Source organism: Camponotus floridanus, unplaced genomic scaffold, assembly GCF_003227725.1.
Source record: "Camponotus floridanus strain SB8 unplaced genomic scaffold, Cflo_v7.5 scaffold5, whole genome shotgun sequence".
Classification (NCBI taxonomy): Eukaryota; Metazoa; Arthropoda; class Insecta; order Hymenoptera; family Formicidae; genus Camponotus; species Camponotus floridanus.
The window spans coordinates 2921987-2939884 of NW_020229658.1; the positions used below are offsets into that span (position 1 = coordinate 2921987).

At 39.1% G+C, this 17898-nt stretch overlaps 1 protein-coding gene and 1 long non-coding RNA gene across 4 annotated transcripts in view; both read left to right on the forward strand.

Annotated features, from left to right (window-relative positions):
* LOC105249897 overlaps positions 1 to 13372 on the forward strand; it is a 142913-nt gene extending 129541 nt beyond the window's left edge. For 2 of the 3 annotated variants that reach the window (XR_003123327.1, XR_003123329.1), the window contains exons 6-7: positions 11093 to 11462; positions 12879 to 13372. This is a non-coding gene — a long non-coding RNA (uncharacterized LOC105249897). The remainder of the gene's footprint in view (positions 1 to 11092; positions 11463 to 12878) is intronic. The other variant, XR_003123328.1, reaches the window with a different exon arrangement.
* Positions 13373 to 15352: 1980 nt separating this feature from the next.
* On the forward strand, positions 15353 to 16023 carry LOC112639176. Its single transcript, XM_025412408.1, has 2 exons — positions 15353 to 15460; positions 15506 to 16023. The coding sequence occupies exons 1-2, from the start codon at positions 15402 to 15404 to the stop codon at positions 15858 to 15860; spliced, it is 414 nt and encodes a 137-aa protein (XP_025268193.1). The 5' UTR covers positions 15353 to 15401; the 3' UTR covers positions 15861 to 16023.
* The last annotated feature ends 1875 nt before the right edge of the window (positions 16024 to 17898 follow it).

Consider the following 17898-nt stretch of genomic DNA (forward strand, 5'->3'; position numbering starts at 1 on the left):
CGCGCGTAAGAGGCACTTCGTCGAAGTGAACCGTGTGGCTATTCTGGTGTGAATGGAACACGTGTACGGTGTCACATCTATCTGAAAAGTTCATCGTTACCGGGGACCCTCTCAAAGAGTTTTCTAGAATGCGAGCTAACTCGACGCGTCGCGAGTGTGTAATCGAAAGAATCGTAGAGCACTTTTCTCATGCAAATACCCGACAGACGCGGGAGACGTAGGGCACGAGTAGACGGCGAACTTTTTCTTTGGTCCGCTTAAAACTCCAAACTTAGCTCCTTTTAAATTTAAATGCTTTCCCCGCCGTCGCCGTTCATAGGCCCGCTGTGCGTTTTACCGTTTCGAGACGGCTCTAGTGGAGGTAAAGCAGATAGTTATGAAGAATAGCCGCGAGATAAAAAGAGAGAGATGCGCGAGATTGGCTGACAAAAGTCGAAAAAATAACGCAGCTTCTCTAGCGTTCACGCATCCCTTGTATCGCGAAGAATAGTAAGTCATCAACCAAGTAAGATACTACTCCATTTTCATATGAAATAAATAAAGATAAAGTTTGCAAAATAGAAAATATTTCTTTTTCAAAATTAAGTGTGTATATATATCATTATATTTAATAATATTAATAATGCGTGTATGTTAATAATAAAATATTAGTATTAATAAAATATTAATAATGACGATAGGACCAGAGATATTATGATATAATTTTATCGAGGGATTGAAATAATCACGAGCGTCGAATGAAAGAAAAGCAAGAAAACGAGCGGGTTCGCTCAACGTACGCGTAACACGTAGAGACGACGAGAAAGTGGAAGAGACGAGTTATTAAAATGTAAATATGAATCGACAATCTGTAACGCGCATCTCTCTAGTCGCGTTAAGCGCGTGTGCGCTGCTGTGTGAATAAACGTGTCGCGAATATTCGCGAAAGTACGATGACACCCGCAAATGGGGCTCGACAGAGGATTTAATCGAACGCATTTTTCTTGCACATAATTCTCCATCATAGCCGCCGATGTTAACGCCCTTTAGGCTTTGCAAACGATCCGCACGCGTCGTATAATTCTTTATCAGACGTTCCATTTGAAAAATGACAGTCGAAAAAAATTTTTTTGCTATTGAAGATTGCACACAAGAAATAATCATATTTTATTATCTACTTACGTATAATTTTTAAACAAAAGAAAGTGAAATATATTCTTTTAAATTATGTGTTTTTGGCTGTAATTTATTAGAGCAGTTTACATAAAGAAATATTTCCAAAATTATTTTATAAAGCACATATTTATATTATTCTTCAATATCTCCTGACAATTTTATCACTCGATAATCCTGCATTCATCGTTTCTTCATAAAATTATAAAATAAACTTATCAATATAGAATTATATGTAATTGAGAAGTTAATATATTGACCATCTATTTCCCAAACTTAAGTAGGATACTGCTAATCTGACGGTTCCCTGGAATGCCTTGGCAACGGCTGGAAATAAAAATTCCACGGCATTCTGCTTCTGTTTTTTACGGAGACCGCCATAAATTCGTGCGAGCGATCCCGTGCCCACCTTCTTTCTCTCGAGAAGATTTTCTCTCTCTACCTCTGGTCCGTCTGCTCGTAGATTTATGGACTTATAGATTCTTCCTCCTCCGTAAACCTCCCTGGAATTTCGCGGAGGTAGAGTTCCGCCCTGACCATCGAACGTCCCGCCTCTGTTTGCCTCTTTTATTTCCTATGACTTTTTCCACCGTCATTTCCGATTCGCCTTATCATACTTGATTCTCGCTATTAATCCGCGAATTACACGCGATGATAGAATAAGAGTGATTCAATCTGTAATCGAATTTATCTTCGAGATAGTCTTCTCATACAGTTGTTTTTCTATTCACTTTAGCAAATTTCTTAACATTACACGACTTTTATTCAAAGCGATTATTTAAAAAAATATATTAAGAGATACAGAATAACACGAATATTTATTTCTCTAAATTTTATTCGGATATAAATTTTAAATCAAATATTTCGTCGTTTTTTAAAAAAATTAATAATGTTAAATTTACGTCTATTTGTACGGAATTATTAAAATTATCAAATAGTTGATTCCGCATCTCTACGTTGCGTGAATCGCACGGATTTTAATGCTCTGAACGCAATTACATCCGGCGGAATGGCGTATCTTTGACGAAGTCGGGAGCGAAAATCGTAATTTCGCGCGGGATGACAGCAACCGCAGCCGGTTCCTTTCTACGCTCGCCGAAATCTCATTCTTCGTCCCCTCGCCGACGACATCCTCTGGTCTCCTCCGAAACCCCCCCCCCTCTCTCTAGTAACGTGGCCAAAGGATCCCTTTACCATCTCCTTCGTTCACCCTCCCTCACCATTCACTTTATCTCTCTCCCTCTCTTTCTCCGCGCCAGCGAACGACCGCGATGGTTCATAAATATTCAATGGCCACGCGGCCAAGATAAACTAATTAAAACTTAGATCTCGGTAGTCACTTTAGATTTTTACTTACACAAGAAGCATTTCAGCGCGGCTGCTCGTCGCCCGGAAAAAAAGTCTACACGGTCCCGGCCTCTCGAAGCCGCGAATCCGATTCAACTCCACTCCGCGGATGCGACCCAGAGAGGGTGGCATAACGACGACGAGGCGGCGGGGGGGGGGATAAGACGGGCGAGAGGCGGTTTGGCAAAAGGAGACGCAAAGAAAGCTTTACTCTGTACTTCTCATTAAGGAAACCAACGCTCTTTCTTTCCTCTCTGCTCTTTCAAGGGAGCGAGAACCGACTTCTTCATGTTCCTCGAACGTTTTTTTTTGCAGCTCGCAACGCGAGAAACCTTTAACGGATGTCGCCGAAAGTACGCGACAAAGGAGAGAAACGATAGCTGTTGTCTCGCCAATTCACGCTTTGTAATACGTCGATACACCGCACGCAAATAATCTCCCTCTTCTGCAAATGACATGTACTTTTGCATAAGTTTAATTTAGTTGAAGTTTATAACTTTGATTTATTATTATATATTATTGTTATTGTATAATTTATTATTATTATATATTGAAGTTTACAACTTCAATTAATATCTCTTCTTAGATTTGAATATATAAGAGAAAATGACACAAAATTAAAAAATTAAATCTCATCATTAAAAATAGCTTACTGATCAATTTTCTTAATATTTTCAATTAAATATCATAAATATCCAAAAAGAGATAATGCATCTCATTGCGAAAAATAATTTTTTACTTCCGATTGCAATATTTGAACTCTAGATTGTCTCCGCAATCTCTCCTCCCTGTTCGCTAGTATTTTAATTCGTCGACCGTGTTTTCGCGTAACCCCCTCGAAGTCTCTACCGTTCACGACTCTCGTCTGGCGCAACTTATTTTTTCCTCCTTTATCCTGAGTCGGGTTTACTTAAGATATTAAAAGCGCTCACCCTCTCTCGCCCAGCCTCTCTTCCGTTTCTCTTTCCACTTCGTCTTCCTCTCTCTCTACCGGCTGGTAGTTGCCTTTCCTCGTGACGGAAAAAAGAACGACTGTAGCGACTTCCCTCTTCGGAGAGTTCGGAAGCCTCCACGCTTAATTTGTAAGCAGATTTTTGCGCTAATCAACGGATTTAAGGCGCTCGGACCGTCTCATAGATACAGGGGAGAAAGACGAGACGGCGACGCCAAAGACAGAAGACAAGAAAGTCATTTGAATTTATTTTAATTATCCTAACGAACGAGTCTCGAGGAGGCCCTAACGAATTATTTGCTCGAATATGATTGCACGGAATTTCTAACGAAGGATAGACCGATTGTGTCGTTCGTCTTTGAGGTCCTCTCTAATATGCGCTCTTCCTCCCATCAATCATCGACAATATCTACATGATTTATGAATCGCCTTTTGTTTCGATGAAAAAAATTATCCTAAATCAATAATATAACAAATATCCTAAAATATTTAACTTTTGTTGTGTTTGTTAATATGTAAAAATGTAACGTAAAAGCATTAATATCGCATATAACGAAGCAAATTTTTCCTGCAAAATAGTACAAGATACAATGACGAAAATACTGTTCTAAATACTTTTTGCTTTAGCTATTTCTTGAATGTGGGTAGATAGAAACGTATACTCCAGATAGTTCGCCGGATGCTTTTATGAGAAGACTGCATGCGACGTATAGAAAAGTGTGATGTATAATATGATAGATTGCAACGATTCTTTACGGGTTTCACCCATTGTGCTCTCTCCATTGCGATCGACTAGCGTGACCAGCGACAGGGTGACTCGGCTCTTTCTATGCTACAGAAAAATCCCAAACCATAATCCCTCCACCCAAAGAGCGCAATGCTAACGATAAAAGTTAGATGAGAAAATTTTTATTATCGTTGAATCTTTAATTATAACATCTCTCTTACGTTATTTAGTTATTGCATTACATTATGCATGTGTGTGCTTTTTAATACCTCAATTATTTTTATGTAATAATATGATAGATCGAATGAGACCATACCCCGAGACGATATCTCAATTTTAAAATAAAAAAGAATTACGGGGAGAAAATGTACGTACTAAAAAATATTTTTAAATTTACAAATTCTCATTCTAAAGAGTTTATATCGCTTCCAAGTAAAAACATATTTAGAATAAAATGTTTGCAAAGTCCTCGCGATTCCGTTGCTACGTTCAAGAATTAATCTCGTACAACGCATCTCATTAATATCGAAGCAAGCTAAGACGCTTCGAAAAAGCAACGCTCGGCGTAAATCCATCCATTCTCCGCGAGTCGCGTCGTTAGGGTTGTCTCGTGCCGTGATTCATCCGAGACGCGGGCCTCGATATAGCATCGAACTCGCACACGCGGCCGATTTCACCGTAAAACGTTGCACGCTCCGGCGTCGTTCTCCGGTGTGTCTGACTGTGGGCGGAGTGGGTTGCACATTTGCAATGCAAACGATAACACGGCGTATCGCACGAAAACGTGCACACAGAGACGCAGCCGGACGAACGTCAGAAGAGAGAAAACGAGCGGCGAGGTATCGAGGAAAGAGAGAATCGTCACCTTCTCTCGAGAGGATTCCGAAAGCCCGGACGCGATCTCTCTCTTTCTCTCTCTTTCGTTTTTTCTTCTCTTTCTTTTTCTCACAGTCTCCTCTCTCGCCGCTGCCGCGAATGGATCTGATTATCGGATGGACCACCTCCGATGAAGTTATTCGCGATTTCCGTAATCTGCCCGGATTTGTCTCGGTTAGGAGATTTCACGGCTCGTTTTATCGGGATTATTTCACGTAGTCGTGATGGCGCATATTGTATCGCGTCATTACCGCGAAAGGGATGCCGCTGCGTTTTATCGTCGCCGATTAACATATTTTTATCGGTGCCGCCTTCAAAAAATCCTCGTTCTTACTCGCCATGATTATCGATATCCGGATGAACATTTTAATGTAACAGATATCCAGTCCTCCCACTTGACAAAAGACTTTTTTTAATATAATACGCGAAAAAAAAGAGAAAATAAAGAACAGTTTTGCAATACATGTTATATTTAATATTCGCAAATCTCTCCTCGTTATCGATTATTTTTCTCAATGAGAATTGATCGAATTCCACTGATACAGGTGGAAACTTTTCCACACACACATGTATATATTCTATGTTTTATATATATTTAATATATAATAAATTATACGAGATTGTTATTAAGATTCTGCTTTCGTGAATTTCCTGCCTCTTTGCGAGAGCGATGCGTCTCTCCCGTTTCCCTGGCGCGCACGGAAACTTTGCGCCCCATCAATCAGCGGAAGGGGGAACAAAGTACAAACTTTTTTTTCTGGCACGTACCACATTTCATTTACGCCGGCCAGCGACGGTATCTCGCGATCTTTCTACTGCGAAACGGCGCTGCGCCAACCGTAGAGCCACGCGAGCTGAAACAACCCGGGCGCCTGCAAGCGACCCCTTACGACGACCTTACCCCGTCATCCCTCATAGCTGCACTTACGCAACCCCCGTGCGCGATAGAGGCGAGCGGCAAAGTGGCAGCGCGACGTCGGGGGCACCGAATACCGTTCCGTGGCACGCGGAACACGGAATATCCGTTTTAGAAATGAGCTTACTTTAAGGCCGCCCGACAACCCTCCTTTCGTACGTATATACGTGGGATCCCTCCGCGCGATGGAGATCGGTAATTAATCATTTAGAACGGTGGTCTTGCGAGAGAAAGAGGGGTAGACGATAGGGGGGGTGAAGGCTAGGAATGGAGCGAACCTTTTCGCGTGCGATTTTCAAACTCGAGAAATTATAATAGAATTGCTTATTGAAGAAATCGATAATCTAGCATATTATATATGCCACAAGATAACATTGATAATTACTAGATTTCTCCTCATATAATTAAAAAATATGTACATATTTAATTGTAAATATGTGCATATTAAAATATAAATAATTATAGTATCACCGCGTAATATTATTATTATTTTGCATTTCTTCTTGCAATTTGCATTTAAAAAAATATGTTGAAATATTTTAAAAATATTAAAAAAAATAAAAATATGTTAAAAAATAAAATTTAAAAAATTTTCTAGTTGCTAAATTAAATTTCAGTGTATATTATAATATTCAAATTATAATTGATCAAATCAAAAGGGCTAACAGTCGGATCGAGTCCATCTCTAGGAAGGGAACAAAAGGCCAATCTACACGAGTATGCACAAAGTAGGAAACGCCAAGTGGCTAGCGTTGGACTGAGATTAGCTCGAACCACGCACAGGTGTACACGAAATCAGAACTTCCCTTCCAACGCTTTCGTGTCGACGTCGAAGAATCATGCGTGTGTGGAAAGTTTAGGACCGTTTACGCAGATCTTATATACATGCAGTCATATACGTACGGACGATCAAAGTTGTCGCATATTGCTGATGGAAAGCCTGCAACACGTACGTTGACAGCTATATCACGCCTCGCAGGCAAATCAAGCCGATATTCATGTCCTTTGAAAAATATATAATTTCCGCCTTTGATATACGAGAGCTAGAATATATATATTTCTCGCCTGATAGGAAATATTTCTTCTATAAATAGAATTTAGATTTTAGAGAGTTTCTCCTTTTGTGGATTTTAATTTGATTTCATGATTGTGAGAATAAAATTAATGTCTTTTATAAAAAATTATAAAACGAAGAAACTTTGATCGATTTTCCTTTTTCGCAAGGGTCAATTCGCGGATACAAGAGATGTATGCACGATATTTTACTTGACATAGAAATTATAATTTTACTCGATAAAATAATGTTTACATTATAAATAATTTTTATATTTTTAATAAAATTAATTATTTCGATATCAATGATTTAAATAAGTAAGTGCGATGAAAAAAATTCTAAAACGGAAATAAATAACAAAATTTTCGAAACTTGCGTAATATTGAGCAAGATTTCAACGGCATTGCAGTGGTAAGTATGACCAACGACTTTGAAAGGAAAAAAAGAAACGAGCACATAAAGAAACGATAATGTGTCTCCGAGTCTGCGTAATGGAAAGGTACGTTCACGCTAAGTACGGCGCTATGTATGTACTGTACGTATGTAAACCGTGTATCCGACGTATGTTCCAGTCGTTATCGCAATCTCGACCCCGTTTGATATAACAGTCACTGTGACGACTATCGTCTTCCAACACGCAAGGCCGCCACCGAGGTGGTTTGCACAGCCGCAAGGGTTCTCTATAAAATTGTTACAATGCGTGGAGTAACTAATGGCGACGGCGATAACGTCCATCGGTAGGTAGATGTATAGATAAAAGTACGACCGTGCGCGATACAGCTGGCAACGAGCGGAGCAAAGGAAAACGAAGAAATAGTTACATCTCGTCGTAATGTCAATTCTATGCTACTACGATATCTACGCATTAATGACGTTTCTCAAAAATTGTTCATTACACTGCTATGCGTGCCACGAGCGGAAACATCACTTACGAGTGCAATTAATTGAAAGTCGCACGTGATGCGAATATATTATATGCTTGAGTTAAGTGAAGAGATTCTTTAACAGATATCCTTGTATAATTGTGTGCATTAATCTTCCAGAAACGCAATATTCATTATAATTTTGTGATATTTATGATCGTCCAATATGTATGGCACGTTAAATTATTGAATATTTATTATGTATTAAAACAATTAATATGTGTAAAATTAATCTAAAAAGAGATAAAATGTATTATTGAGTTTTCTCTTAAGAAAAAACAATTTTGAGATTATTATTTTAATTTTTATCTTATTATATCTTTTCTATATGTTTATCTACATCTACAGACAGTTCGATATATTTAATTCTCACTTTAACAAGTCGTCTCTAATTTTCCCCACGCATGACTGACCGCGGAATTCATAAATAAAGCCAGCGAGCAGTCAATTAGCGCGAGGATATATATAATTAATCGCGAAAGAATCGGAACGGTCGGCTGAAGGATGATATGGGACGATGGTTGGACTTCCTGACGGAATTCATAAGCGCGACCGCGATGATTCGGGACAGTTAGGAGGTCGCTAACGAGTGTTTCCTCGCAGAGACCGATCCAGACGATGTCCCTAGGGCTGCCATTATCGTTGACTTGGTTGCCTCCGCCATTATCCACGACTACAACAACCCGCCAGCTACATCCACCTTCTGATCGTCCCATCCCTCCGAATCACGGCCCTCCTCGTTAACCTCGAAACGATGGAGGGCTCTCTCTCTCTCGCTCTAACCTCTTCTACCGAGCCCTTCTCCGGCTCTTGCATTTTGCTCCACCCTCGCCACCCTCCTCTGTAACGCACAAATACATTTAGTAACGTCAACGTGGGAGAACCCGCGGAAAGAGGGTGGCCTCCCGAGAGTATCCTAATGAGCGCGAGCTTGTCTGATTTGTGTAAATACATGCGACTATCTATTTTGTTAGAAAACAGCCGAGAAATTATTCTATTCTATTGTGGCTCATATATACGTCTATCTGTCACAAAATCTTTCTTTTAAATAAACTATCATCATATTAAAGCCATTATTAATTATTACATTTTGTACAATATAAATAAATAATATACTTTTTTAAACAGAGGGATATATATATGTATAGAAATAAAATACGATAAAATTTGTTATTAAATAAAAATATGAATAAAGGTATGAATTAAACGAGTGAATTTGTTAAGTTTACACATTTTTAACAAAGCACAGTAATCTCCTCTTCAATCGTTCGTTATCGTTTATTGCATTTTTCATTGCATATAAAGTCGCCGGATGGACTATTTTTTTTTTCAGATATGTTTTCTTTTTTTTTTTTAACTCGCACACGGTATTCCGCGGCACGCAAACCGATCAAGTTTGCCTGCCGCGAAAACAAGCCGCTCTTGTTTTCGCGCGATGATCAATCCACCGTGAATCGCCTCCATCTCTCGCATCTCTCCCTGTTTTTGCGCGGAGAGAAACAACAGTTTCGACGTTCTTTCTCTCAACGATAACAAAGGAACGATGAACGGATCGAGCCCCGTCATTTTACCGAGTCGCGAAAAAATATACTTTCGCCGACGACGAGAGAGAAACGTGAAATATCTGAGGCGTGTGAAACACATAGTTTACAGCCTATACATTGGATTCGATGTTTACTCGAAAAAGAAGAGCCGGGAAGTCACAAAAATCGCACGCGGTCACTTCTGGAATCCTACTGACTCGCACAACGCGTGTTATTTTACCCCATTTTTAAATTAAAGCGCGCTTTTTTATCTCTATTAAAATACCGCTGACAAAATATTATCGATTATTATTTGAACAAATTAATGATCGATGAATCCAGCATCGCACTTGTATATTTCTTCCCTATGAAAATAGACGGCAGAAATTGGCATTTTCGCGTCTTGCGTGTTGCATATCGGTCATGTGTGAGGACTACGTGCGGCAGTTTGATGAGAAAGCATTGATTGCCGCGCTTCGCCGTGATTAAACGCTGATTACGACTAATTATCGAGCGGGCGCGCACTCTCTTGCAAGATCCGCCATTTATAATTCCCCTCGGAAGAAGACTTCCCATACGATTCGCTTGAGGACTCCACACGTGGACGCGCGCATAGACACGCACTGGAAAGTCCGCGCGTTCGGTAAACGCACGTCGTACATTGAACTCGTTGAACGTCGTATTCGCTGACGACCAAGGGGGCAAAAACCCCGAAGAGGCTGTACGCGTATCGGCGAGTCTCTCTCTTGGCCTTCTGAACCTCTGATTAAAAATGGATGCGCGGCAAGGGACCGAGATAGCATTGAAGACAGCGGCGTATGCCACGCTATAACTAATTGTTGTGTAACGATGGGGGATTGCATCTTATCGTTATGTTGTTGCACGTTGCATCGCCTAATCGCGAGATAGATTGCATTCTTCCGAAACATTACTCTTCCTATGATTTATCAGAAATTTCGCACGGCCGACGTGGCGCCTTCTCCTGTAACTACCTCCAATTACTTATCCAATTAGTTCGCAAGTAACGGTAATGCTGTTTGTTGTCCTAACACGTAAACGCGGTGCATCGCGTACGGAAAAAAAATTCACGTTTTTACATGTAAATGCTCCTTTTAATAAACGAGTGGAAAAAGAGAGAATTTCTATTATTGTAGTAATTAATTAAACCTACTCGCAATTAAAAACATGAACTTGGCTCGATCTAATCTCGCAGAGAAATAAATAATCTTTAGTGTAGTTCCTGAAAGAGAAAGAGAGAGAGAAAGAATTTAAAGATTACCTAAAAATGGAAGTGTTACGTAGAATACCAAAAATTATTTCCCATTTACATGCACATATGTATTACATATATCATAAAATAGATAGATTTAAGGAAAATTATAATAAATTATTAAATTAATAAATTAGAAGATAATAAATTATAAGAAAATAAATTTCGCACTCAGGATATTACAAGAAAATTACAGATCGTTATATTATTATACGATAATTTTGGAAACAAAATTCCGAAATCAATTTTTATGCAATCTCAATTTCAATTCCATTCATTTCAAGTTAAAAATATTCCATACATCATTTCTAAAATAAAGTAATCGAACTCTACGTGGTACAATTTTGTCGAGATGCACCCTCTGAACTCGGTCGAGTATACGAGCGAGAAGAAAAGGACAGGCCGCTGTCGGTCGCAACAGCAGAAGAAGCGGAAGAGGAAGAAGAGACCGCGGCGAAGAAGTAGCGGGGCGGGGACGGAACTCCGTCGTAAATCACCAGCAGTACGGAATAACTGGCAAAAGCGCGATAAATCAGGGATCCCCGGGCACCGAATTAGGAAATTGCCTGCTTAAAAACCGCAATGACGTTAATCCCAGCGTGCCAGCAAGTCAGCCAGCCAACCAGCCAACCAACGAACCAACCAACCAACCAACCGAGCAACCAGTCAGCCAACCAACCAACCAACCAGTCAGCCAGCCAGCCAGCGAGCTGCCGTTCGACGTACGTATATATCGGCAATCCGGAAAATAAAACTGATTCGGCTAAGGAGCGATGCCCGGGTTGAATAATGCGGAATAAAATCAACGTAACTCAATCGCGCTTGTCTTTCGAGATCAGCCTCCCCGTCTTTGCCGCTGATAAATGTTCGATATACACCACCGACTACCTGTATACGGAAGTAGCTCGTTTTTCTAATTCGCCGTCTACCGCGAGTACATTAGGAAAAAGGCGATGTTTGGGAAAGAACATAAGGCACGACCATGATGTTCGATTCGAACTACGGTCTTATAAAAACGAGATCACCTTGACTCTTACGAGGTTTCGAGAGAAGAGTAATTAACATTTAGATGAGACTACATTAATATCCATTAAATTTCTAAAAAATATTGTAAAATTTCCTAGGAATATTTATCTTCTTTTTTTCATTTTTTATTCTAAAATTAAATTGTCAAAACTGTCGTGCTTGCTAAAATCTGAAAAAAAAAAAAAAAACAAACAAACAAACGTGCGTTCGTAGGCGATTCATCTCTCGCAATCGTCATTTCGAGAATTCGAAACGCTCGACAGATAGACATCTATGACCGATTGCCACATAACATTCAATATTGCCAGATTCTCGACAGGATACCTGACAATTGACCGGAATTAATGGCTAACCGATGCGCGAGGCGGTCGCCAGCCGATCCAACTTCCCATCCGGAATTTGAAATGACGCGTTAATTAGTTTTGCCCCGCGGCGACAAGCCTAAACACACATAAACGTAAGCGAGCCGTGCCGATGCGACGAGCGGTAAGCATAAGCGATCGCCAGCGATATTATACGACGCGGCAATCGATTACGACGCAATCGACTGCTGGCGCAAACGCGAGATACCCACGACTCGGCGATTCGCGGCAGCCCAAATCTGAACAGGCACGAATGGACAGACGTTCCGCTTCGGCGCATTAATCAAGTTATTAATTATGTAGTCCTCATGCTAATTGAGCCTGTAATCTGCTCGCGCTGCCGTAAAATATCCAGGCCGATTTACGCGGAACCGAACGCGACAGTACGTTATCGTTGCTACTCTATCGTCATTCTACCGTAACTCGTGCATTCCGCTTCCGTCTCCAAATCACGATGTTTTCCTCAAAAGCATTTTCCTAAAAAAGCAGCTAAGAAAATATAGCTTAAAACGGAGAGTCTGAGATATAATAAAGATCTTAGATACGCGCATGATCTTTCTTAGAAAAATAGCGAAATTATGTCGACATCTTTCTATTTTTCCCTTTTCTCGATATCAAATAATATAAGCGAACATTCAAATATGTATTTCATAAAAACGCGATTGAGTCATTTTACAAATACAGCTTTTGCGAAATTTTCATTTCGCATTTAACTATTTAAACTGATGATCGCTTAAATTTCTGTTTTAGGAGAAATAGCAGCCATGAAACGAAGGAAACCCGGGAAGACGATAATCAGGAGGGAACTGCAAATATTCTTAACTTCAGAAGAATATTCTCAACTTCGAGAAACGAATTTATTCTTCGTGCAACTTCTGTTCCATGATCGAGTTTAGCGAAATATCTCGCGCTTGAACAAGAAATAAATGTTCCAACTCACTGAGAGCTCTTATCTTGCAACAAAAAACCCATGATCCTTAAGCGATAACCACAGCGGACTCGCTAATCCGCCAATCAAATTAATTGGACTGCGTACTTCCGCGCGTTGATGAAAAATGCCGCCAAAAACAAGTCAGCTTCGGAACATTAATCAAGAGGAGAATAAAAAGGTAATATTAACGCTAGTCGGCAACGGTGGCCGGCATCAAAGAACCTCCCCTTCCTCCTTCATTTCTACAGCAGCGTATTTAGAAAATTTTTAGATAAATTGGATAAATTCCATTTTATATTTTTGTTAATTTCAAAATTCAGATTCCTACATAATTTCTTACTATCATCAAAAATAAGAATATTAATATACTATACAAACTATTAATATATAAATATTAATATAACATATTTTTCCGATCACAGCACGAAATTTAAAAATTTTTCAAAATATGCAAATATGTTTTATTACAACTATATATTATAATAATACATTTCATTGTAAATAAAAAATTGTATCAAGATGAATATAAAATTAGTGTTTTAAGGATTCTACTTTTTTGAATATTTTATCTCTCTTTACGCGAAGAGAAAATGACTTGAAGTACATTGCTTTGTTTATTCTTGCTTGTCATTATTTATTTCGCGGTAGCTACGGACCTGGTCGGCTCCCCTTTCGCCGATATGATCGTTTTAGAATCCTCGGCGGCACCTGCCGTGCAACCTGGGGCAGCATGTAAGTATATACGCGAATAAGTATACACTTAGTCCCCGGGTGCAGGCTGCGTGCGGAGAGGCCGCGGCTACGGTTATTACACGCGTCACGCGGCGTTCCTTACGGTCACGCACCCTCCTCCTTCTTCCTTAAGAAGCCCCCGATGAGGAACCCTTATCGTCACCCTCTATCTTGTCAGACGAACGCAGCCCTATTAAACCACTTACCATGTACCTCGCACACGAGTCACGAATGAAAAAAGTCGCCAACGTTCCGGAGAACAGAGTCTATACGCAAAAGTATAAATTCACGATGCGACTTTTTAGCTTTTCTATTTTGTATTGTTCGAGCTATGAAATGTAAAATTTGTAATTAAACCTTCGAGAGATAATAAAGTATCTTTATAGAAATTCAATCCTGTTAATGGCATTCTAAGATAATCTTTCCTATGTAAGTAACATAATTTATTTTCAAAGATTGATAGTTTCTTTTTCAAATCCGAGAGAGATAAAATAATATGAATAATTTTTATGCGAAAAATTCGATTGTGATGCGAAAGAATAAGCGAGATATATATAGAGAAATAAATAGAAATGATTTTTTTTGATAAAATATATATACATATTTTTTTTGCTTATTATCGAGAGAATAATCGTGCATTTCCGTAAAATAATCCTCTCTTCATAGTGCTCCTCCCTATTATTTGAGCACAGGCGAAGAAAGAATTAAGAGCGCATTAAGATCGGCACCTGCCTCATACATTTAACAAGATAGAAATCTTTACTTCAAGCAAGACTTCTTTCCGTATATATCTTTTCCCAAAAATACTTTATCTGCTGTTTATAAAACGTTTTAATTTGAGAAAAATTATTTTATTAAAAATCATTATATTAAAAATATATAAAAAATTATTTCATATTTTAACTATTTATGTTCAGTAATAAAAGAATATTTTAAAAAGACTTAAAATCTTATATTTTAAGCAAATTTTTTAAATTTCTATTCTCCTTTGAATTTTATTTGGAAACTAAGAATATTTTAAAATAGAAAATGAAAATAAAATAGGAATATTTTTTAATAATATTTCAGATAAGATATTTTATATAAAATCATATTTAATATTTAATATATAAGAATATTTTTTATTCATTTTATAGATGACATTTTCTTTCCTCAACTTTAAATTTTTTTAAGTGATAAATCAAATATATATGATCGGAAAAATGGGTAACAATTTTTTATTTTGCGTCAACTTTTCTTTGTAATCTACAGATTTTGTAATTTTTTCCTATTTTGGCAAACTTTTCCCAGAAATATGCTAATCTAAGCACGCGATCTCATTATGTCAGCAATCAGAATCGCGGACATCAAAAAGCTACAATATCTCACGAATTTATTCCGTCTTAAATCTCGTTCTCTACCTTTCTCTTTCTTTTCTCTCTCTTCTCATCTTAGAATAAACTCATCTGGCCAGATTTTCGAGTTAACGCGACGCGAATAATTCCGAGCTGTCGGTGGCCGATATAAAAAACGAACGAATCGAGAAACGAGCGAACGATCTGCGTCATCCACCGGTAGGGAACGAGCCAGGACGCAAGAAGGGAAATTTTCTCAGCCCCGGGAAAAGGAAGATGGTCGATCTTTGTGGAAGAGCGACGGTGGAATGCAGACACGATATACTCGCCGATAGGTATGTATATATGTATACATACATACATACGCCTCTTTGATATAGTGCGCGAAATCCTAGCGTCTTGAGGAGACGGAAGGCGGAGAGAAGAACCGCCACCGTTATCAGCTCGCGGCAGGATTGGCCTAGCAGGGGGATGCAGGGCTCCGTCGACGGCCAATGGCGTTCTGGTCTCGGCTTTTCAAGGATTCTGTCTCCCCTAACCCCTCGCCACCCCGAAATCCGGCGTGTCCTGGGCACGACATACACGCGCGCGCGAGGCGTTGTCGATGTACCCGAGACTCCGACTTTTCCACCCCTGCACGCGTATATACGTCAAGGCCACTGCCCACCGGTCACCAGAGTTCACCGTCGTCGCTGGTGGATGTCCGACTATTTCGTATATTCCACCCTCTACTAACCTCCCCTCGACGACCTCGTTTGCCGCTCCCTATCCGTTCTCCTTCCTCAGAAGTATCTCTCCAGGAAACATCTCCGATTCGCACCACAATGGTCCAGCTTTTTCTACGCTTTCTGGGATTCCGAGGGAGCTCCCGTACGACTGACAATGGTAGTGAGGTATTACGGGGAGAGAGGAGACACACGCGACTCGTGTGACTTCCATTTTGACGACAACGCGAGGCGAATAGAATCTACGAGTTTTTATTAACTTCTCTCGTGTAGAAAGCTTGTAACTTTGTACAAATATCGAGTCATGTCGTCGCGAATAATTTAAAAGTCAATACAAGAGAAATTAATCTATCTCTTCTTCAATAAATTAATAAAATATTTTTGCCGCAGATGCTGTTTTATTGTCGATATTTTTTTTAATTTTCTAAAAAAATTGTATACTAATAATTAATAACATTTAACAATACAAAATAAGGATAATTGCAACATATCAAATGATGATGAAATAATCATTCAAAATTCATTAATTGCCAAAGAAAATATATCGAAGTATTTGATATCTTTTTTAACAATGTTAGCAATGTAATTTTCAATATAATAATAAAAAACATTTTTTAAATATGAAAAAGAAAATTATGTGATCGCCTAAGGATAAGAAGTTGGACGCAAAGATATAAAAGACGAACGAAAAATGAGGCCAAAATCGCGGTTTCCACTTGAAGGCACTTTCCGCCAGCCGCCACAACTGTTTCTCCACTCGTGAAAAGAATTATGAAGGCGCTGCGAGTGACATTACGCTGCCAACGACAATATAAGAGCATCTTTAAGAGCGCCTACCTACTCTTGTCTTCTAGCTCTCTTTAATATTTTCCTCGATTCCTTTAACCATATTTATTGACCGATATCAATAAATGTAAAAAAAACCAAAACTATTTAATGCCTATCTTGATGCAAAAATTGAAAATATAAGAATGGAGTGTCACAATAGAAATATTTTTTCATTTCAAAATTATGTTACATAATTATTTTGGAATAAACAGAATATTTTGAAAAAAATAGATGAATTAAATTCAATCGAATAGATTTGTTTCTGCGATATTCGATATTCAATATATAACTATTTCAAAATAAAGAAATCTTAATTTATTATCCCAGGTTTTAATAAGTTTCTTGTCTATTTACGCTATATTTTACAGAAATCCTACCAATTCTTTTCAACTCGCGTATTTTCAATAGAACAAAATAACAAATCCATTATAAAATGCGATTTAAAAAATGAAATAGATCATGTTCATTTGAAACAGTCATCAACATATTCTTTGTACTTCGCTTTTCTCGATATTATGTGATTAAATAATTTTCGCGCCAGGTACATTTTTGTCTACCAAGCGATCCACCATTATAATGCGATCTGCGTATCCAATTAACGCCAAAGATTTCTCCGAGTGGCACTCTCGGCGCGGTACAGGTGTACGATAAACTCTGGTAAGCGATAAGTGCCGCGATAGAAAGGGAGAGGAGCGTAATGTGTAAAAGAGAAGAGAAAGAAGATCCAGCTATTGATAACATTATCATAAAAGCGAAACGTTAAATGGTCAGCCGCGAGGTTACGTCGACGCGACGCGCTCTATAAATGCGTTTACTTTGCGCCATAAAAGCGCCGTACTTGGGCGCTAGGCACCGTTAAACGCACGCGTACACACACAATGTGTGGGTGTCCCGACGCGTGTGTTTGTGCGCGATGCAGGAAGGAACGTCGACGAAGCACCCAGCGCTTTACGGTAAAAGCCCTCTTTGAGTGATCCGTTTATTGGTTGCTAAACATCGATATATTGCTTTCGGGGTTGCGCAAAGAGCCGCGCTCTCTGTCCTCCCCGTATACATATATGCATACGTATACGGTGGATATACGTCTCTTTCTTTCCCTCTTTCGCGCCAACCGGTATATGTAACACGAGGTGCATATAATACCCTAGTCGCGCTTTCTGAGCTTTTGAAAGCACCGCGACGATACCGCGGCCCGCCATCTCATGCCGTGAGGCGAATAA

Bases quoted from the DNA above. Each gene is read 5' to 3' on its own strand.
- LOC112639176 (XM_025412408.1), top strand. From the start codon at position 15,402: ATGGTCGATCTTTGTGGAAGAGCGACGGTGGAATGCAGACACGATATA. The intron at 15,461-15,505 runs GTATGTATATAT...TCTTTGATATAG, and splicing joins CACGATATACTCGCCGATAG to TGCGCGAAATCCTAGCGTCT.